The following is a 23,735-nucleotide window of genomic DNA, read 5'->3' as shown; positions in this document are numbered from 1 at the left end:
CTAATAATGAATTGAATTCACACCTTATGTTGGACCAGGTGAATTTACACCTTGTGTTGGGAGAGACTGAAATTCAAAAGAAGTATCCTGAGTGAATCATTAAAAATGTTTTCCCATTAGGAATCTTAATTTCCTTTTCTGAATTTCAGAGTTGGCTCTGTTTGTAAAAAAACAAAGGGGAAATATTTCAGTGAGAATGAAATGCTGTAGCATAGTTTAATCCAACAGTAATGATGAAGTACATAGACCACTGGTCCCTTTATTTGGGGGCTATTAGTTGGTTAAGGAGGTGTTCCAACTTCAGCCTTAGGTGTCTTCAGTGATTTAGATATTAAGTGTGAATTTCAGATGTACTCAGTTAGATGTGGTTCTAGTTTACTAATCTACTACCTATGCACACTGCAATTTTTTAATTTTATTCTAAACATAAAGGAGGAAGAGGGAAGAAAGGATTTACATAAAATTCCTTTAAATATATAATAATGTTTTCTAGTAATTGTCTTTTTCCCCCCTTTTCTCTTCTTGCCACTCCCCCATCCTAGAGATGGCTACCATTAGGTACAAATATGTTTATGGATTGTGTGTAGTGTGTGTGTATTTATATGAATGTGTATACATACACCATTCTTATAATTCTATTTATCAGTTCTTTATCTGTGTGCAGAAGATATATTCCTTCACATTTCCTTTGCAATTAATTTGGGAATTTATGATAGTCAAAAATTCACTAAAAGTTTTTCTTAAAACCATATTTTTGTTATTGTATACAGTGTCCTTTTGGTTTGCTTCATTTCATGCATCCTGATTTCATGGAAATCTTTCTATGCTTTGCTAAAATCATTGAGCTCATCATTTCTTATAACACAGCAGTATTACATCACAATCACACTGTACATCCTGTTCAGCTATTCCACAAATGATGGACTTATCTGTACCAACTTGATTTCAAATTTGGATTCAGACATTTGCTAGTTGTGCTAACCAGGACAAGTCACTAAACTTCTGCTTAAGTTTCCTCCAAGTTATCTTGTTAAAGAGATTAAAACACCAACTACAGTCAACTATAATCCTCCCATTCAGATATAGGCCACCCAGTCAATCAACAATCACTTATCAAACACCTACTATATGCTAGGCACTATCCTAAGGGATATTTAGGATATCCTTATACTTAGGATAGAACTGGGGATATAAAGAAAGTCCAAAGATAGTCCTTGGTATAAAGGAATTAACATAAAATAACTTGAAAACAACCATGTACAAACAAGATACTTATAGGACACTTGGAGATACTGACATAAAGGAGAATTGGGAAAGATTTCTTATAAAATTTGAGATTTTAGATAATATTTGAAGGAAGTCAAGAAATTTAGGAATCAGGATTTGTGAAGGAAAGAATTCCAAGTATTGTGTAAGGAAGAGTAAAGAGGCCAGCATCAATGGATTATAGTATATGGTGGGATTAACAAGGCATAAGAAAACTGGAAAGATAAGAAGAGGCTAAATCATAAAGGGTTTGGAAGATAGGAAGCTTTTATATTTCATCCTGAAATCAATATGAATAAATATGTACATTAGAATCATTTCATGGCATTTCATGGCAGCTAGGTAGTACAGTGTACACTTGAAATCATAAAGTCTCAGCTTCATAACTTTAAATCTAGTCTGGGCAGCCCCATTTGTCTCAGTTCTTCACCTATAATTAGGGAATTGAAGAAGGAAAAGTCTAACGTGTCCAGCATCTAACAGCTTGGTGGCACCGTGAATAGAGTACTGGAACTGGAATCAGGAAGAATCATCCTCTCAAGTTTAAATCTGGCTTCAGATACTTTCTAACTGTATGACCCGAGGTAAGTCGCCTAATCCTATTTTTATTAGTTTCCTAATTTTTATAATGAGTTAGGGGAAAAAACAAACAAATCAGAAAACCCCAAATACGGTCAGGAAGAGTCAGGCATGCCTGGAAAAAGATTAAACAGAAGTAACAGAACTGTGGAGCAGAATCTATTATGCTTCAAGTGAAGTAAAAAAAAACCCTTATCTCAAATCAAGCAAAAGCAAAAATTGATCTAATTAAAAGAGATAAGGAAACTATATCCTGCTAAAGGGTAGCATAGACAATTGTAAAGGGCTAGAACTGAGCAAATGCACTTGGATAATGGAGCACGTGAGGCTAATTGCCAATTGGATAATTCTCTATTAACATGTTTGAAGGATGATCCTCCCCAACTATTCTATGCTGCCTTGATTGGTGGGTGTGGACAAAGAAGGGGAAGTGACATGAGTGGGTGGAGTAGGAGGAGGAGATTGATTCATTCTCCTGGTGGTGGAGAGAGAGAGGAAGGAGGTGTGGAGATTGCTAGATCTAATCTCTTGACTGGGACCACAAAAGACCAAGAATAAAGACTTCAAAAAAATAAAAATAAAAATAAATGGGGGTAGCTAGGTGGCGCAGTGGATAGAGCACCAGCCTTGAATTCAGGAGGACCCGCGTTCAATCAGACACTTAACACTTCCTAGCTGTGTGACCCTGGGCAAGTCACTTAACCCCAGCCTCAATAAATAAATACTTTTAATTATTCTGACTCCGGCTGATTCTAAGATATCCAGGGTTTCAACAGACAATGAAGCAATATCAATACTAAACATATATGCACCAAGTGGTATAGCATCTAACTTCCTAAAGGAGAAATTCAGAGAGTTCTAAGAAGAAACAGACAGCAAAACTGTAATAGTGAGAGATCTCAACCTTGTACTCTCAGAATTAGATAAATCAAACCAGAAAACAAGAAAGAAATTAAAAAGGTAAATAGAATATTAGAAAAATTAGGTATGATTGACCTTTGGAGAAGGTGACAGAAAGGAGTATACTTTCTTCTCAGCAGTTCATGGAACCTATACAAAAATTGACCATATATTTGGATATAAAGATCTCAAAATTAAATGCAGGAAGGCAAAAATAGTAAGTGCTTTCTTTTCAGATTACAATGCAATAAAAGCTGCATTCAAAAAAAAGTTAGGGGTAAATAGACAAAAAAGTAATGGGAAACTAAATAATCTCATCTTAAAGAATGATTGGGTGAAACAGCAAATTATAGACACAATAATTTCACTCAAGATAATGACAATGATGAGACATCATACCAAAATTTGTGGGATGCAGCTAAAGCAGTAATAAGGGGAAATTTTATATCTTTAGGGGCTTACTTCAATAAAATAGAGAAAGAGAAGATCAATGAATTGGGCTTGCAACTTAAAAAGCTAAAAAAAAGACCAAATTAAAACCCCCCCAACCAAATACTAAACTTGAAATTCTAAAATTAAAAGGAGAAATTAATAATATTGAAAGTAAAAAAAAAAACAAAAAAAAAAAAAACTATTAAATTAATAAATAAAACTAAGAGTTGGTTTTATGAAAAAACAAATAAAATAGATAAACCTTTGGTAAATCTGATCAGAAAAAGGAAAGAAGAAAACTAAATTGTTAGTCTTAAAAATGAAAAGGGGGAATTTTCAACCAATGAAGAGGAAATCAGAGTTACTTTGCCCAACTTTATGCCAATAAATTTGATAACCTAAGTGAAATGGATGACTACCTCCAAAAATATAGGCTTCCTAGATTAACAGAGGAGGAAGTAAATTTCTTAAAGTCCCATTTCAGAAAAAGAAATAGTACAAGCTATTAATCAACTCCCTAAGAAAAAAATCCCCAGGACCAGATGGATTTACATGTGAATTCTACCAAACATTTAAAGAACAATTAGCTCCAATATTATATAAACTATTTGAAAAAATAGAGAATGAAGGAGTCCTACCAAATTCCTTTTATAACACAGACATGGTACTGATACCTAAATCAGGTAGATTGCAAACTGAGAAAGAAAACTATAGACCAATCTCCTTAATGAATATTGATGCTAAAATTTTAAATAAGATATTAGCAAAAAGACTACAGAAAATCATCCCCAGGATAATACACCATGATCAAGTAGGATTTATACCAGGAATGCAGGGCTGGTTTAATATTAGGAAAACTATTAGTATAATTGACCATATTAATAACCAAATTAACAAAAACCATATGATCATCTCAATAGATGCAGAAAAAGCATTTGATAAAATCCAACATCCATTCCTACTAAAAACACTTGAGAGTATAGGAATAAATGGACTCTTCCTTAAAATAGTCAGAAGCATATATTTAAAACCATCAGTAAGCATCATATGTAATGGGGATAAACTGGAACCTTTCCCAGTAAGATCAAGAGTGAAACAAGGTTGCCCACTATCACCATTATTATTCAATATTGTATTAGAAACACTAGCTTTGGCAATAAGAGTTGAGAAATAGATTAAAGGAATTAGAGTAGGTAATGAGGAAACCAAACTATCACTCTTTGCAGATGATATGATGGTATACTTAGAGAATCCAGAAATTCAACTAAAAAGCTATTAGAAATAATTCACAATTTTAGCAAAGTTGCAGGATACAAAATAAATCCACATAAATCCACAGTATTTTTATACATCACCAATAAAATCCAACAGCAAGAGCTACAAGGAGAAATTCCATTCAAAATAACTGTCAATAGTATAAAATATTTGGGAATCTATCTACCAAAGGAAAGTCAGGAATTATATGAGCAAAATTACAAAACACTTGCCACAAAAATAAAGTCAGATTTAAATAATTGGAAAGACATTAAGTGTTCTTGGATAGGCCGAGCAAATATAATAAAGATGACAATATCCCCAAACTAATCTATTTATTTAGTGCTATACCAATCAGGCTCCCAAGAAACTATTTTAATGACCTAGAAAAAATAACAACAAAATTCATATGGAAGAACAAAAGGTTGAGAATTTCAAGGGAATTATTGCAAAAAAAAAATCAAATGAAGGTGGCCTAGCTGTACCTGATCTAGAACGATATTATAAAGCAGCAGTCACCAAAACCATTTGGTATTTGCTAAGAAATAGACTAGTTGATCAGTGGAATAGGTTAGGTTCACAAGACAAAACAGTGAACAACTATAGCAATCTAGTGTTTGACAAACCCAAAGATTCCAACTTTTGGGATAAGAATTCATTATTTGACAAAAACTGCTGGAAAAACTGGAAATTAGTATGGCAGAAATTAGGCATGGACCCATACTTAACACCACATACCAAGAGAAGATCAAAATGGGTCCATGATTTAGGCATAAAGAACGAGATCATAAATAAATTAGAGAAACATAGGATAGTTTGCCTCCCAGACTTGTGGAGGAGGAAGGAATTTGTGACCAAAGGAGAACTACAGACTATTATTAATCACAAAATAGAAAATTTTGATTACATCAAATTAAATAGCTTTTGTACAAACAAAACTAAACAAACAAGATTAGAAGGGAAGTAACAAACTGGGAAAACATTTTTACAGTTAAAGGTTCTTATAAAGGCCTAATTTCCAAAATATATAGAGAACTGACTCTAATTTATAAGAAATCAAGCCATTCTCCAGTTGATAAATGGTCAAAGGATATGAACAGACAATTTTCAGATGATGAAATAGAAACTATTTCCACTCATATGAAAAAGTGTTCCAATCACTATTGATCAGAGAAATGCAAATTAAGACAACTCTGAGATACCACTATACACCTGTCAGATTGACTAAGATGACAGGAAAAAATAATGATGAATGTTGGAGGAGCTGTGAGAAAACTGAGACGCTGATACATTGTTTGTGGAGTTGTGAAAGAATCCAACCATTCTGAAGAACAATCTGGAATTATGCCCAAAAAGTTATCAAACTGTGCATACCCTTTGATCCAGCAGTGTTGCTACTGGGCTTATATTCCAAAGAAATACTAAAGAAGGGAAAGGGATCTGTATGTGCCAAAATGTTTGTGGCAGCCCTCTTTGTAGTGGCTAGAAACTGGAAAATGAATGTATACTCATCAATTGGAGAATGACTGGGTAAATTATGATATATGAATGTTATGGAATATTATTGTTCTGTAAGAAATGACCAGCAGGATGAATACAGAGAGGCTTGGAGAGACTTACATCAACTGATGTTGAGTGATATGAGCAGAACCAGGAGATCTTTATACACTTCAACAATACTGTATGAGGATGTATTGTGATGGAAGTGGATATCTTCAACAAAGAGAAGATTTAATTCAGTTCCAATTGATCAATGATGGACAGAATCAGCTACACCCAGGGAAGGAACACTGGGAAATGAGTGTAAAGTATTTGCAATTTTGTTTTTCTTCCCAGGTTATTTTTATTTTCTGAATCCAATCCTTCCTGTGCAACAAGAAATTTGGTTCTGCACACATACATTGTATCTAGGATGTACTATAACACATTTAACATATATGGGACTGCTTGCCATCTAGGGGAGGGGGTAGAGAGGAGGGGAAAATTCGGAACAGAAGTTAGTGCAAGGGATAATGTTGTAAAAAATTACCCATGCATATGTACTGTCAAAAAAAAAAAAGTTATAATTATAAAATTAATTTTAAAAAGGAAAAAAAAGTAACAAAACTGGATTGTAAAATTCCTTACTACTCTGATGATAGATGAGTGCCATGTTTCATCTCATCTTCTACAGATGTGGTTGATCATTGCAGGGATCAGACTTCTAAAGTTTTTAAAAGTAGTTTATTGTTTATTTTCCTCTACAATGTTGTTAAATTCTTTTCCTACTTCTGCTTTTTGGCTGTGCAACAGTTTATAGATACCTTCCCAATATCCTCCAAACTGCCTATGTTGTACTTTCTGGTCTCATGATATTTTATTAAATTTTTATCACATATGAAATAATTATAAATTTAAATTGTTAATAATGTTTGGTACTATATGATATTATATTTATGACAGTTATTATTCTAATAACTCCATAGTAGAATCCTATGTTGTGATTACATTAAGTTCCCACAGTCCTCTCTTTGGGGGAGATGTTTGTCTGCATCACAAGTCTGTTGAAAATGGCCTGAATTGCCAAGTGGTCCTAAAACATTTGAAACAATATAGGCAAAATGAACAATTCATTTCCCCCACCCCCAAACTCTGTCAGGTGATAAGGCTTGTAGCTTTTTGATTGGATGAAAGCTAACAGATGAAGGTATCTTGAGTCATTCTGCTTCTGATGCATTAAGTAACATTCCATCAGTTTATTACTCCCAACAATTTCATCCAAGCTTGGTCTTTGGAAGATGATTCTCACCACCACCAATCTCCCAACTCCCCAATATTTTTACTTCTCATTAGGAATGCTCTTTTGTATATCTGGCACCCATTATCTATCCTCAAGCCTCTCTAAAATCCAACTTTGAATGTGTTTTCTCCAACATATTCTCCCTTACCCTAAAGCTGAGGTGAGTTTCTTGCATATGAGGACAAACTTCCCTCTGTTTATATTACTAATGAATACCCATATGTTTGTAAATAATAATAAAACCCTAGTTTATATCGGCTTCCTGTTTCTAGAAATTCTCAAACCAGGTATGTTTTAATCTAATCTGTGAGGCAAAAAAAAAAAAAAAAAAAGTACTCCACCATAACTTTTAGGACTAATTTAAGACTATTACCTGACTAACATATTTAACATGTATTGGTCAACCTGCCATCTTGGGGGGGGGGGGTGGGAAAGGAGGGGAAAAATTAGAGCAAAAGATTTGGCAGTTGTCAATGTAGTAAAATTACCCATGCATATGTCTGGATAGACAAATCTGTCAGAAGGCTAGTTCATCTACTTAAAGATTAACATGTGTCCACCATTGTCATTTAGAGAAATATCCTAATTTTGTAAGTTTAGAAGCTCAGGATCAGAGAGATGAAGCCACAAGAAAACGGTAGAGATGGCAATATAGGCTTCTTTTCACTAGACCAATTTCTTTGGAAGATATTAGCTTGCTTTATGGGATATTTGTACCAATCTATTCCCCACCCACCCTGGCATTTGGGATTAAATGACTTGCCCAGGGTCACACAGTTAAGGAGTGTTAAGTGTCTGAGGTCGGATTTGAACTCAGGTCCTTCTGACTTCAGGGCTGGTGCTCTATCCATTCTACCAATTAGCTGCCCCATATTAATAATTCAATAAAAACTTTATAAAAATTAGATTATTACAGAGGCAAAAGAGGAGAAGGTCCAGGACATATTCTTGAGTCCATGATATATCCTCAAGGGACAAGCCAGCATGATTTACATGCAGATCAAGCAAAAAAAGCCAAGGAGAAGTCAGATACATAGGAGAGCCCACTCTCTTCTCTAGACTACTACCCACAAGAACATTAAGTAGAAATGTACTAGAGATAGCTCTGATGTTAAAAGCTGATTCTGGGTTGTATCACAATTCTACAAATGCTATAATTCAAAACTTAATTGTTTTGTTTATTGTCTAGACTTTGGAAAGTGATGGAAAAATGTTTATTTACCAGAACATCAGATTGAAAGTGGTCCTCCCAATTAACTATTGCAATCTTTTCCTGAATAGCATAGGACACTTAACCAAAGGCTTCAGGAAATGAGGAATATAAAGAGCTTAATAAAACAAAGTAAGATGTATTCTATTACAGTTTTAGTTTCTACTTTTGATCCTTTTCCTTAAATAAAACCTTTTGGTACTCAACCAAATCCACCAATAGAAACAGAATTAAGATAGTTAAGTTTTGTTAAATATTTCTAGAAAAACTGAAGAGGTTTTAAATTATGATTCTGTCGATTAAGAGATGTATGGCATATAGTTTAAGAAATTGGCTTAAACTTAGTTTCTACCAATCCACTTTTTGGTCTTCCCATCTTACAGATTTGATGTAAAGAAAATAAAAATATATGCAGCAATGCTTAAAAATTCTAAGGTGCTATAAAAAATAAGTACAATTAAAGTGGTTTGTCCTCGTTTATTTTTCCCCACAGCTGAGAAGCACTGGATAAGATTTTATAGTAGAGTCAAAAAAAGTTAAACAAATTTAGTGGACTATCTCCTACTATCTATCTATATCTGTGTATAGATGTAGGCAAGTATATGCATGTGTATATACATACATTCATAAATATACAATCATGTGATAAGTTTTTACAGAAGTGTGTGCATGTATGTGTGAGTGCGCACCCGCATGTTAATGGTTACAAGGGTAGTAGGTATTTGATAGTTGGGATTTCAACAACAAATTTTCATTCCAAGGCTAACGTTTTCCCATTGATAGTAATCTTGGCAGAAATATTAAAGATTGGGGGTAGGGGAAAAGGAAAGGAAAAGCAGCTAATTTTCCAGAAGTATTACATACATAGCTAAGAAGTATAGATGATAAAGGATGTTACTATATTTACGATTACATGGAAAAAAAACAAAATTATCTAAACATGGAGAGAAATAAAAACAGCTTCCAATGTTCTCCTTTAAATAGACCCCTTGCATGTACATGATAAGATGATAAAGTTTCATCTTCAATGTCTTCAGGCATGCCTGTACCTGATGACATCCTATTTGGACTCAGGGAGAAAGTCTAACAAATTGGATATTCCTTTCAATAGGCAAACAGTAGCAGGCAAAGATGGGTTGTGCTTGTTCCTCTTGGGAAATGGTATTTATGTCCAATGGTGTAATAGATAATTCTCTCCCACTCATGTAGTGGATACTTCCAGAGGTATAAACAACATATGTTTGACCTGAAGAGAGATCAGCAAATGTGAAAGTCCGCTTCCTATCATCAGATAATTCATATGGATAGTGACATGCCAGCAGTCGAGATTCTGCAGAGAGAACAAAGCACCAAATAGACATTAAATACCTGGCATGTGTCAGGAACTATGCTAAGCAATGACTATACAATTAAGGAAAAGAAGAACAATCCCCGTCATTTTCAAGGATGTTATCTTATGGGGGAAAAGACAACACATAAAAGAAAGTTCAGAAGGTAGAAGTAGGTTGGGAGGGTGCCCATAAGGTGCATTGTGGAGAAATCAAAAAAGCCCAAAATAAAAGTGCAACAAAGTAGGAAATGGAGATATGTCTGTTCTGTGACCCCTTCTTAACAAGCAAAGCTACAGGGTATTGGCAATGCATTAGGAACAAAGCCAGTTAAGATATTGCAAAATGAGATTGCCCCAATGATGAAATTCCAGGGGATATGGTAGAGAAGTCAGAGTCCATAATGAGTGTAATCAGGAAATAGACATCAACCCTATGAATAGTACTCCAGTATCTTGAGTGACAGGGAGAAATATATGTTCTATTGTCCTGGACTATAGCACCAGGGAAATGTGGGATGCAGAGAAAAGAGCAATGAGAAAAGAATATCCTGTAAGTAGGAAAGTGAGGTAACCCTGATTGAAAGATTTTCCTTTTACTTAACTTCACTCTGTATTCATTATTAGATTAGCAGTTCTTAAGGGTTAGAGTCCAGGGTCTATTCAAAACTGTATATCTAGCTAAGGAATGTGGAGCAATAAAATATCATCTCTGTTAAAAGTACCATCTTAACTTCTGATTTGTCTTTTTGTAAAAGCTCTTGTCTCCTTTCCTTAATTATGAAATTTCTTGGTACCTTCCTTACCTTTTTTTTAAAATTTACAACTTTATTGGCTGCTAGCTTACAGACCGCATCTTACAGCTTATAGACTGAATAAATCCCCAAATTTCTTATATATAAAACTCTCCCTAAACTTTAATTGCTAGTCTTTTAGAGACTAGACCATCAGCTATGGTATAAACTATTTTGTGACTACAAGAAATTCTCTTTGAATTCTTTCAAACTTACTATGAACTATGACTCTCACACACTTCAGTTCTATCTTTGTTGCCAACAGTCCTTTCCTTCCCTTTTTAATACTTTGATTCCCTTGGTTTTTTGGGTATAGGTATACTTTGGACAAACATCAAAATAAAACCAAAATTCTACTAAGCAGATAATAAAACAGCTTCATTTAAAAGGAGCAGAGAAATCAGATTTTTTAAACTTCTCTATATCTACTAGTCAATTGTGATTCCCATTCTCCCAAACACTTCCCTAAAATTCTATAAATCTTTCCTTCTACAAATCAATTCCATAAGGAAAAAAAAAAAAAAAAAAAAAAGTTTGCCTCTTCATTAATTGGGACAGGATCTCCCTAATGCATTAAAGGTATCACATCTATGGTCCATTTCTTTATTTTTTTGGTGAACAACATCCCCAAATTTGGGGGATCTTGCTCTATTTTTTTGTTCAAAGGAGTTTCTAACCAGATAACACAAAAAGGGAAGATATCTGTTGAGCCGTGATAAAAATCCAAAGGTAAAGTGCTAAATGTTGGTTTCATTTCCAAAAGTCATCTTATAATATTAAGGTTAGAAGACACCTTGAAGTTCAAATCTGATCTCAGATACTTATCAGCCCATACAAGTCAAAAATTCTGCCCTTCTCAGTTCCCTCATTTGTAAAAGGGAAAAATAGTTCTTATCTCACAGACTTGTTGTAAAAATCACATGAGATATTTGTAAAGTGCTTTGCACAGTACATAAAAATTGCAGGTGCTCAAATGTTTTTTTTTCCTTCCTTTCCTCCCTCCCTTTTCTACCTCCAACTCAACAAGGAAGTAGATCTTTATGGGTTCTTACAGGCCCTGCTCTCTCAAGTCAAATCTACCATCAGCACTACTACTTATCTAGAGACTTTAAATATCTAGGCTATAATAGATATAGCTCCCAGTGAAACTTTTTTTTTCTTGTTTCTCACTGATTACTTACTCTTACTTCAGGGTTTAGATCCCACTCATATTGTTCATCTTGGCTATGGTTCAAATGATATTATTAATGTGATTTGTAACATTTTGGACTACACCTGTGGTTTTCATAGAGTAGTTTGTGCCTTCTAGCAGAGGCAACAAATGTAGAATGGTAACTATCCTGCAACTTATATACTAGTGTGTATGGCAATAAATTTTTAACAATTAAGAGATTCAAAAGGTAGATTATTTATCTTTCTGAAGAAAATTCAAACCTAGACTCACAGTCAAAGAACTGGACTTACCCTGAAATTTCTTGAGAAATTTGCTTAAATCCACACAATAAGAATCACTCAATTTTGGGGTGAAAGGTTCTGGTTTTTGTAACAGCAATAACTCACTCCTATAGAAAAGAGAGACTCTGTTACCATTTATGTTCACCAGCTTTTCCATCTTCTTTGGCATCAAAGACTTTCTTACCTGTTTTGAATACAGCCAAAGTTTTGCCTTCCTCTAACTTCTGTCCTCCATCCCCAACTACTCACTTATTATCTTTGTTCATAATGTTTGCATACCTGCTCAAAGTGTTTCCTATGTCCTAGGAGAGAAAGTGAGAAAAGATTATAAGTTGGTATATGGCATGAATTGATTTAACAAAGACTTGGATACAGGGGTGGATCGAGAGGGAGAATAAGGGCAAATCAAAGGCTAGAGACATGGAGGACTAAGTAGATAATACTTTTTGTTTTAGATTTGACTACTTTGTCTGGAGTCCAATACATCTGCCCCACAACAGTACATATTTTTACTACCTGCAGCAGGTCCCCATCTGACATGTGAAATTTTTCTTCCAATTCTGACACCATCTCTCGTAGGTTTTTGCTATGTTGGGACAGTTGGAGTCTGCTCCTTTCCTTTTTCTGAATGTTTTTTATTTCTTCCTGGGCCTCATGATCCTTCAGTTTCTGGAACATCTCATCTTCTTCTTCATCCAGCTCCACAAGACTGTGTACATCTTCTTCTTCATCACTCAGAAATTCACTTATCTCCTGAAATTTTTCCTCAAGTATTTCTTTTGGCATATCCACTTGTTCCTACAGTAGGACATGGTCAGATGTTTTTTATATATACAGAAATGACTTTGATCAAACCTCACTTTGGCCTGACTCATGTGACATTTACTAGAAAAACCACTATACTAATAAAGATTTAGAAAACATGAATTTGAGTCCTTAAATCTTTGATGAGCATCTATAAGATGCTATCTGTAGTTCCTAATATAAATGGAATTCTAGAATCAGTGAGAAAATTATTTCAGTGAAGTGAAAAAAGGGAGAATTGTCTAGGATAGGGAATAGTATAAGTGATCTAAAAATTCACTGTCCAACTTATAAATGGGGGAAAAGATGTGCATAAAAAGCTATAAACAAGGCCATAAAGGGAAGGGCCTTTGGTAGGAAAAAGATTTTAAAGCAAAACAAAGGGAAGTACAATTCATTATTTCTTATTTTACTTCTGTTTTCTCTTATATCTATGCTGCTGGAAATGATAGAATAAATATAGCCAATAGGTTGGCATTAGTCATCTCAAGATGATAGTTCAAGGGGATATCAAGATGATAGTTGAATACATAGTTGTGGAATATTGACATAAGTAGAGTCTGCAAATAACTTGTATTTACAATATTGTAATAACAGACTTGTAGGCCTGTCTACCTCAGTTTTCTCTCTATTCTAGTCTATCATCCATTCAGCTATCAAAATGATTTTACTGAATCAAAATGATTTTTCCCCATCACCTCCTTGATCAAATTAGTGGCTTCTTATCACTAGCAAGATTAAATACAAAATTCTCTCCATTCAAATGTACTATTCATATCTTGTTATGGGCCAGAACTTGAAACAAGGTGCTAAGTCAGTGGAACTGATAGAGACAATGATAATTCAGCATGGTATTTAACAGTTCTCTAATTCAGTACATGTACTTAGTATTTACTAGATTCTACAAGATTCACACCTTTAAGAGAGCATAAATAAACTAGGAGCCACAACAAGGATTCAGTAGGGGAGATTCAGAAGCCAGAATTCAAGCTCTCAGAACCAAACTACAGAAAGCCTCTAAAAAAGCTAATTCGGCCCCAGGAAAGGAGACAAGACTTGGGAAGAGATAATAAAGGATTTGGACCTTAATCCCTGGCTGCATTTGGGGTGATTACTGAATTGAAATGAAGGCTGTTTCCAGAAGCTCCCAGGAAATCTGCTCCTAGAAAACATTACATTTTAGAGAAGAATATTATAACATCTTACATCATATTTCTTACCTCTTCTCTTTAATTCAGGGACACTGGTCACCTTGCTTTTTCATAAATAAGGTGCTCCATCCTTCTATTCTAAGCACTTTTTTTTGGCTGTCCCCTGTGCCTGAAATGCTTTCATTCTTCATTTCTGCCTCCTGAGTTCCCTGGCTTTTTTCAAATCGAAACTAAATTCATATCTTCTAAGGAAATCTCTCTCAATTTTTCTTTAGTGTAATCCCTTCTCTCTTTTTTATTATTTCCTATTGATCCTGAATGTAAATTGTTTATACATTTAATTTGTTGTCTATTCCATTAGATTATGAGGTCCTTGAGCATAGGACCCATCTTTTGTCTCTTTGTATAGCATAGTGCCTAGCACATAGTAATTGCTTAGGAAATCTTTGGCTGATTGATTAGAAAGAAAACAGGAACAAGGAATGGCATTTTCCTCCAACGTACTATTTGACATTGTTTCTAACTTACAATGAGTATTATGTGGTGGGGGGAAGTGTACCTAGATTTTAGTAAAGCATTTGATCAAGTTTTCCTATTGTTCTTGTGAAAAAAAATGAAAAAATATGAAGTTGAAATTATATGTAATCAGAAGTACTTGGTTAGCAAGATTCTAAAGGAGTTTTTGATGTTTTACTGTCAGCTTGGTTGAAGGATCCTAATAGAGCATCCAAGGATCTTTCTTTGCTTGGGTCTGGGTTAGTTATCAACTTTATCAAGGTCTTAGATAAAGTTATATGAGCTACACATGTTCATCACATTCAAGTGAAACAAAGATGTAGGAAAAGGTAATACAATGGATGAAAAGTCAAGAGTCACAAAGATCTTGGTAGCCTGAATCTGGTAAGATAAAATGTATATGAACAAATAAAGTCCTTATAGTTGTGTACCAAAAAAAAAAAAAATAAGTTTCCTTAGTATTTAGGGAGGAATGATGAAACAGGACTTTATCTGAAAAAAATCTGGAAATTTTAGTGGATGGCAAGATCAGAATCAGCAGTGTGATATAGCAGTCAAAAACCAAAAAATAAAAACAAAATGTAAAGGACAGGACTTCGAGTTAAGGGGGCCTTATGGCTTATCCTCAGCCATCTTCTAGAGCATCTTGTTTAGTTCTAAGTGTCATTAATAAACTAGAGGGAATCCAAATGAAGCTATTTAAGATGCTGTAGGTCTCTAAATCCAAATCATGAGTACTGGCTGAAGGAATAGGGGATGATTGATAAGCTAGAAGAACAGAAGACTGAGGGGAGGACCCAGATTAGTGTTCAAATATGTGAAGAAACATGTAATTGCAAAAAAAAAAAAAAATATATATATATATATATATATATGAAATACTATTAAGTTTTTTAAAAAACCAAAATATGAAACATTGTCATAGGAAAGAGAAATTAGTTTTGTTTGGTCCAACACTACAGAAAGAACCATGAATAAGGAGCAGAAATTGCAAAAGCAGGCAAAACAAAGTATAATGGATTAACTTGAAAAGTAGAGAATTCCCTTTCCTTAAAGGTCTTCAAGTAGAAACTAGATGACCCCTTATCAAATTATGCAATAGTTGGAATCATTTTCAGTTATAGATTAAACAAAAAGAATACCGAGGTCCCTTAATACTCAAGTTCTGGGATTCTGACTGTAGAAGTCTACTACAGCTTCACCCCCACTTTGCTGGGCTTTTAAAAGTTGAAGGGTCTGAAGCAACAAAACAAAGTTTGGTAGCCAGGAAGAACAATGCAAACAGAGACTAGTTTTATTTTGTTTTGTTTTAGCTGAGGCCTAGGCTCACAAAGCTGGGAAGTATGAAGTGTTAAGTGTCTGAGGCCAGATTTTAACTCAGCTCTTCCTGCTTTCAGGGCTGGTGCTCTAGCCACTGTACAACCTAGCTATCCCACAAAGACTAGTTTTGCTTTCAGAGATAGTGCAACACAAAACATAGGATTTGGAATCATTTGAGACTTAGGTTTGATTCTATTTTTCTATAATCACTACCCAGAAGAATGTAGAGAAGTAACTTACCTCTAGTGCCTCAGTTTCCTTATCTATTTGTGATAGGATTATAAAAGTCAGAGATAAGAAAGTTATTGGAGAGAACAGAACCAGATATACTTACTGTCCACACCACAGCCCAAGTCCGAGGGACCTCTTTCTCCTCAAGTTCTAGCTTCTTGACATCTTTTAAATTTTCATCTAAAAGTTTCAGATTATCTTGTAGCCTCTTCTGTAAGAGAAAGGCATTCAATTATTATGGTAGGAAGGTTAAAAATTTTAAGTGTATGGAGCTAAAATATCCAGAATCCCTGGAAAGCTAGTAAGGACATGTGGAAGTCTGAGAAGATAGCAAAGAGATCATTTGATTTAGAGAGGCTTCCAGGATAAAGATTAATATGGAAAGATTAGAAGGGAAGCAGAAAACTGGGAGGGGGGGGGGGTTTATATACAAGGATTCTGGTAACGGGTTCATTTCAAAACTATATAAAGAGTTGACTCAAATTTATAAGAATATAAACCAATCTCCAATTGATAAATGGTCAAAGGATATGAAAATGGGAAAACTCTGGTGAGGTATAACACCCTTCAGCCCAAAGGGAACCTGCTGACAATGTCTGGTTCAGCTCCCCATCTCTCCTAAGGGCTCTCAGTTTTCATGAGACGTCAAGGGGTAGTGATAACCTGTGTTTTGATTGAAGCAAAGTGATACCAGATAGAAGAGCGATACTAGGTGGCAAATTACATACAATAGCAAGTTCTTTATGTGATCTAACATGCACAGTATATACTTAGCATATAGGTATAGCATAAGGGTACGAGGATATAAAAGGGGGAAAGACCTTGTAATAAATGGATTCCATTTTTCCACTATCCTCAGGAGTCCCATCTCATCCCTTCTCCACTAGGATGGAGTATTTTAATCACCCTTGCATGGGAGTTCTAGAAAGCAGGACACAACAATGTTGGAGGCGATATGGGAAAACAGACACTTGTACATTGTGGGTGGAATGATTGACTGATTATTGATTCTGGAGAGCAATTTGGAACTGTGCCCAAAGGGCTATCAAACTGTGCATACCCTTTGATCCAATGGTGTCTCTACTGGATCTATATCCCAAAGAGATCACTAAATAAAGAAAAGGACTCACATGTGCAAAAATGTTTGTCGCAGCCCTTTTTGTAGTGGCAAGGAACTGAAAACTGAGTGGATGCTCATCAATTGGAGAATGGCTGAATAAGTTGTAGCACATGAATGTAATAGAATATTATTGTTCTATAAGAAATATTGAACACGCCAATTTCAGAAAAACCTGGAGAGACTTACATGAACTGATACTAAGTGAAATGAACAGAATTAAGACATTATACGCAGTAACAACAAGGTTATGTGATGATGAACTGTGATGGACTTGGTTCTTTTCAACAAGGAAGTGATTTAGGCCAATTTCAATGGACTTGTGATGGAAAGAGCTAACTGCATTCAGAAAGAGGACTGTGGGAACTGACTGTGGATCACAACCCAGTATTTTCACATTTTTTGATCTAATTTGCCTTTTTTTTTCCTTCCCCTGACTTTTTGACCTGATTTTTCTTCTGTAACATGATAAATGCTAAAATTTATATAGAAGAATTGCACAGGTTTAATATATATTGGAATGCTGTCTAGGGGAGGGAGTGGAGGAAGAAAACTTTGGAACACAAGATTTTACAAGGGTGAATGATGAAAAATTATCTTTGCATGTATTTCGAAAACAAAATTATACTTTTTAAAAAGATTAATATGGGAGCAGTCAAAATAACAATGAAGAAAATGCTATTAGTTTATGAAGATCTCTGGAGAGTTGCCATTGCGTCATGTTCTTACCCTGTAGTCCTCAGCAGCCTCTTCCATAGAACAGACTTCATGAGTTTCATGCGCCTGGGATTTTGAACAGGACATACAAAGGAAGATCTGGTCATTCATACAGAAGAGCTTCTGAGCCTCTTGATGTTTTTCACAGTTGCTGGCTTCCTCAGGACATTGCTCGTGATGTGTGACAACAACCATATTGCTTTTCCTTGAAGTGTCTTTAAAAGCTTGTGACTGTGATACTTCTGGACATTCAGAGCAGGACAAAGGCATGGAAACTTCATTCCCACTGCTAAGATAGGATTGGCAAAAACTGTGTCCACAGGCTTCAGTTGTTGGGTCTGAGAGACAGATCTGACAAATGGCGCGGGTGAGCAGATCCTGGGGATCTGAAACTATTTCTTTTGAAGCCATGAGCCTGAATGAGAAAATGGGTGGTAAGAGTCTTTCTCTAGCTTCTTGCCTATCCCCTCCCTTCAAATAGACAAGTAAAATTCCTACTTCCTTATCCTATAGCTGAGAAAGATGCTTATCAGAAGCAATTTTCACAATCATTTTGGAGGAATTATCAACAAAGAATCTGATAATCCTCAAATAATCTAATCCTAAGAAACTGTGGTGAAAAAGAATGCATAAAGAGGAAGCCATTTATATTGGACATAACTATATTCCATCAAAATTAATCTAATTCAACACTAATTATCCTTGTTGGTTTTTATCAAAATTCTCATTTCAATAAAACTGCATGTAAAGCTTTTGAACAATTTGTGATTGTTTTTTCAATTGGAAGAAGGAAAATTATTGCCTCTACTTGCTAACTACCTAGTAATCAATACTTAGAAGACCCACAGCTTTCTAACTTAACATTCAAAATGGAACTCATATCTTCCAATTCCAACCTAGCCTTCATCCTAATTTCTACTTCCATGGAAGACATTGTAATCCTTCTCACCACCTAATCAGTCATTCAATCAACAGTCATTTATTAAGCATCTATCATGTTCCAGACACACTACGATTTAGAAAGGTCCCTCAAGGAGTTTATAACTCTAAAGGGAAAATGATACACCATACCAAAAAATTACAAATGGAAATGAGGATTAGAGTAACTATATAAAATCAGCAAAGGGTTCAAGCAGAAGATAGGCCTACAGAGCTTTGAAGGAGAGTAGGTTTTGTTTTTTTGGGTTTTTTTTTTGTTTGTTTGTTTTCCCTAAGAGGCTAATGTGAATAGAGAGAATATTATGGGCATGGGAAAAATCCTGTACAAAGACAGGAGATACTGTCTCCTGTGAGAGAGCAAAAATACCTTTTTGATTCAGTTCTCTAATGCAGTAGGAGAATAAGTTTTAAGAAATCTAAACAGATTCAGTCTCATCATCATTATTCTCCCGATTCCCTTCAGTTAGTTACTAGGTCTTGACTATCTCTACATTTCATTTGTCTGTTTAGAACACTATAATAGCCTCTTTGCCCTTTCTAACTCTAATCTGTCATTTTTTGTACTCCCATGAACACAATTAAACCATTTAATTCATTTAGGATACTGATTAAAATTTCTGAAGAATCCTATTCCTCCTCACCACCCCCCCAAAAAAAAAAAAAAAAAAAAAAAAAGTTAACATAGGCAAGTGGCTCATGAAATAAACACCACACTCAGCCTTGCAGGGTAATCTTATTTCCATACAGAAAGCAGGTAGTTATGGTGTAGCTGTACTATGTTGTTCCATACCCTTTTGTTGAATGACTTGACAGTACTTAGTTTTGTCCCAACACTTATCTTAGAATAACAAGGTGCCAGCCCGAGTCAAGTCTCGTTGTTCCCACACTCACATACTCATACACCTCCAGAGTCCAGAGAAAAATACTTCAGAAAGACAATCACTACTGTCTTTTCAAATACCCTTTCCTACAATGTTACATTTAGTTCTTATAGATATAGGAAGAGTATTTATAGTCTTTGTAGAAGGGACTAATGAAATAGATGTTATCATGAAGAATAATGAAACTGATAGGGAGAATCAAGTTCAAGTAGAATTTGAGAAATCCAGGGAAACTCAAGGAGTCAGTAGTCAATAGTCAACATTTGCAGAGGTTCAAAAGTAATGAGTATCTGAAGAAAAGACAATTGAATATTATCTATCAAGATACTTTCATTAAGGTTACTGATGGCAAGTTTGTTGTTTTGGGTTTCTTTTTTGAGTAGCAGGAAAGAAGTCAGATTGTAGAATACTGAGAAATTAATTAGAAATGAGAGAGGAGTTAATGGTTTTTTCTCTCTATATATTCTAGATGTTTCATTTAGTAACCAAAAATAATTATATTTATTGGGAATTGTAATCTCTGCCTCCAACAGTTGATTCTTAATTTAGAGTATTTTCTTTTTTGTGTAAATAGTATTTCATTTTCTCCCCAATCACATGTAAAGATTATTTCCAAAATTTGTTTTTATAAGATTTTGTTTTTAATTGTTCTCTCCTCCTACCCATTGCCCTCACCAAGAGGGCAATAATTTGATATGTTACACATGTGCAATCATGTAAATATTGAATTCTAGGAATTTTGCTATGAAAGAGTAGGGAGAGGGGGCTAGTAGAATCAAAAGAATGAAAGGCAGATTTTTATTTTATTTTCTTAAAGAATGGGGGGGAAATAGAACGTTTGTAAGCATTGAGGAGCCAGGGAATAAAAAATAAAAATTGAGAATGGAAATCTAATTGTCTCAACAATATTCTTCCACAAATATCTAGGAAATGTACCAGATATAATTCTGATTAATAAAATTCCAGTTAGTCAGTTTTCAGGCCAGGCAGCTTAGGGAGGCAAACAAACAAACAAAAAAGTCTACATTCCCTGAGGACAGGGTCTGGCCAGTAGAATTCTGTGAAAGAAAGCTATCACTAGGCACTGAGGCAGGAAACACTGGTTTGGAATAGGATCCCAAGGGATCCCTGAATTAGCTTGGGATTTAGGAATACATGGCATATGGCAACTATTATTCACTACTCAATTCCATGTCACAGATCAAAATGGAGAAGAGTGGCTGGGAGTGTGGGCCTTAGCTTATATTGAGTGAGAAATAAATCACAGCTATCTAGTTCTGATCCCAGAAGGAAAAAAATGCAACTCAGTTCTAGACTAATTCAGGAGATAAAAATTTCAATTGACTATCACAGGCAGGAATTCCCAATTAAAGGGGAAGTTCAGACACTCTGGCTTTTCATGTAACAATAGTAGCCCCTTCTAGCTGCAGAATATTAAAACTCCCAAAACAAACTGGCAAATCTGAAGCAGGAACTTGCAATGAGCAGACTTCTACCAAAGTCATGTCACTTTGGATTTACAAAGAAACTTGTAGGCCCCCCAGCCCAAGTTGTACATGCATTAAAAAACATAAGTTAAGAGAAGCGCAGGCCAGACACCCCTCCCAAAAGTGGTAGAATAAACAAAGTTCAAAGTCAAGATGGAAAATGAAAGATGGAAAAATAAGCAAACAAAAAGAGCCTCATTATAAAGAACTATTATGATAAGAAGGAAGCTACTTTGGTAAGAAGCAGCCAGAGGCTCAAACATTAGCAAAGCCTAAAAAAAAAAAAAAAAAATGTAACTTGGACACAAGTCCATTAAGAATTTCCAAAATAATTAAAGCAAAACTTTATTTTTTAAAAAGCTAAAATGATTTATTTTCAAATGAGAATCGTAGAGGAAAAATTGTAAAAGAATGAAAATTGTGGAAGATACAAAGAAATATTTTGAAAAAATTGAACAAGTACAAGAGCTTAACAAAGAAAGCATTTCTTTGAGATTGAAATTGACCAAAGAGAAACTAATGATTCCATAAAACATCAAGAGATGGCAAAACAAAATTAAAAGTCTAAAAAAATAGGGGAAAAATATGAACTCATATAAAAAATATTTGAGCTTAAAAATAAGTCAAGGAGAGATCATTTTAGAATGATTGCCCTAACTGAAAGTGATGACCAAAAATAAATCTAGATATCATATCATAAAATAAATCTATAAATATCTCTTAAAACTAGAGGAAAAGGATTTTAAAAATCTACCAGTAGTCTAAATGAAATCTGAAAAGTAAAAAATTTCCTAGGAAAAAAAAAAAAAAAAGAGAGAGAGAGAGAGAACATCAAACTGAATAAACCTTATTAAGAGTGGTTCCAATACTATTTAATGGGACTTTGGGAAACACACTGATATACACTTGACCTCCTTTGCAGCTACAAAGATTCAAGCCCATCTGGCCAAGACCAACTAGGTGCTTCCAAGCAGCTGATCAGTGTCCAATCATCCTGACAGACTACAGCTCTTCTCCAGGGTGATCTTGTACTTCACTCCCACTTAAAAAAGGCTCTTTTTCCTCTCCTCATGTACACTGACTTTTGTCTAAGCCCCATCCACTCCACTTCAATCACTGAAGCAGCGATATAAAGCACCTCTCCATCTGTTGACAGTGAACCCAGTACTCAGTTACCCCATCCCAGCTACATTTTCTTGACTTTCAGTTAAAGAGATAAAGTAACAATCAGAATCGTCTTTCCCTCAGACCCAAGATCATTTGTTGAGTTCCAAGGAATTCCACTCAGGAGTGTGCCAGTAAATGTTTAACCATCACTCTGTGAGAGAGATGAGGAGTTATATATAAGGTACTTAAATTTAATATACAGTACTAAGGTTATCTTCATTATTTTCTTAAGTCTAGACAAGCAGTAAAACAGTAAGCCAAGCCAAGATTTGTAAACTATACCAAATTGCCAGTTTCTCAAGTACAAATACTCACAATGAAAAATTGAACCATCTATTAAGAGCTGATTTCAGCACACTTTTCACTCTGTTGATATTACTCTGGAGATCTCCAGGAAGAAGCTTACAATACGCCCATCCCCTTCTTAAATGAATTTGAGCACCATTCTTTCTTCTCTGAGTCCCACATCCTGTGCTTAATCAGAGCTAGCCTTGAGGTAACTACATACAATACTGCCTACTCACCAGCTGAGACCAATCCTGAATTATTTTAGAGCACCTGGCAGCAGTATCCCCATTTAAAAATTCATAAGAGGACCCTCCCCTCAATCTGAGCTCTATCCTGGGAGACCAATCACTGCTACATTGAGATACTCAGACCTAAAATAACTTTATAGAGTGCTGACCACTTGATGATCAGCCAGAAACTCCAGAACCACCATGACTAGCCATCCACATCTTGACTGGACCAGAATCCACCTTGATGAAATAGACCCCATTTTTCCTCAAGTGTACTTCATTTTCACTTCTATTTTGTATTTTGATGGATGTTCCATAAAGCTATGTGATAAACTACACAGAACATTGAAGAGGAGGAAAGAAGTTTTGATTGCATTTAGAACATTATTCAATTCTTTTTAATAATCCCCCTGTCTTTTTAAAATAAAGGCCCATCTTTATAAAAGCAATATGCTTCCAGGGAGGTTGGACATAAAAATTCTCTGAAAAATTAAAAATGTATTTTACTTAAAGGGCAAGAGACAAGTCTCATGCATATTGTTCATAAGCTTTAATATATTTCATTCTTCACTAAACATTTCTTAAGCATATGTGCTAGACACTAATGTTGTGCAGGAATACCATTACAAAATATATAACAGCAAATAATATAAGGAATAGTAAGTAGCTAATGAGTAGGAGGATGAAAATCCTTGTGAAAGACTTGAATTCAGACTGTGAATAAAAGCTTTTTATCCTAAGAGATAAAAGCATAGAGGCAGTAAATTCTATGCAAGGAAGACATACTGTGAAAACATTGGTCAATGGAACTTTTTCTATACTCAGGAAAAGTAATACTCACTCATTAAAGTAATAATAAAACTATACTGTAAGGAAAACAAAAGGCAGTTT

General features: G+C 34.9%; 1 protein-coding gene across 1 annotated transcript; it reads right to left on the bottom strand.

Annotated features, from left to right (window-relative positions):
* Positions 1-8,382: 8,382 nt before the first annotated feature.
* LOC141563502 (tripartite motif-containing protein 43-like) lies at positions 8,383-22,797 on the bottom strand. Its single transcript, XM_074304697.1, has 7 exons — positions 22,642-22,797; positions 17,865-18,267; positions 16,122-16,229; positions 12,513-12,794; positions 12,276-12,298; positions 12,006-12,103; positions 8,383-9,750 (listed from the first exon to the last, which is right to left on the bottom strand). Exons 2-7 carry the CDS (start codon positions 18,261-18,263, stop codon positions 9,491-9,493), a joined length of 1,170 nt encoding a protein of 389 aa, XP_074160798.1. The 5' UTR covers positions 18,264-18,267; positions 22,642-22,797; the 3' UTR covers positions 8,383-9,490.
* Positions 22,798-23,735: the final 938 nt, after the last annotated feature.

The sequence above is a fragment of the Sminthopsis crassicaudata genome, chromosome 3 (assembly GCF_048593235.1).
Source record: "Sminthopsis crassicaudata isolate SCR6 chromosome 3, ASM4859323v1, whole genome shotgun sequence".
Taxonomy (NCBI): domain Eukaryota; kingdom Metazoa; phylum Chordata; class Mammalia; order Dasyuromorphia; family Dasyuridae; genus Sminthopsis; species Sminthopsis crassicaudata.
Note: the sequence above shows the minus strand (reverse complement) of the source record. Positions and strands in the feature narration are given on the sequence as shown.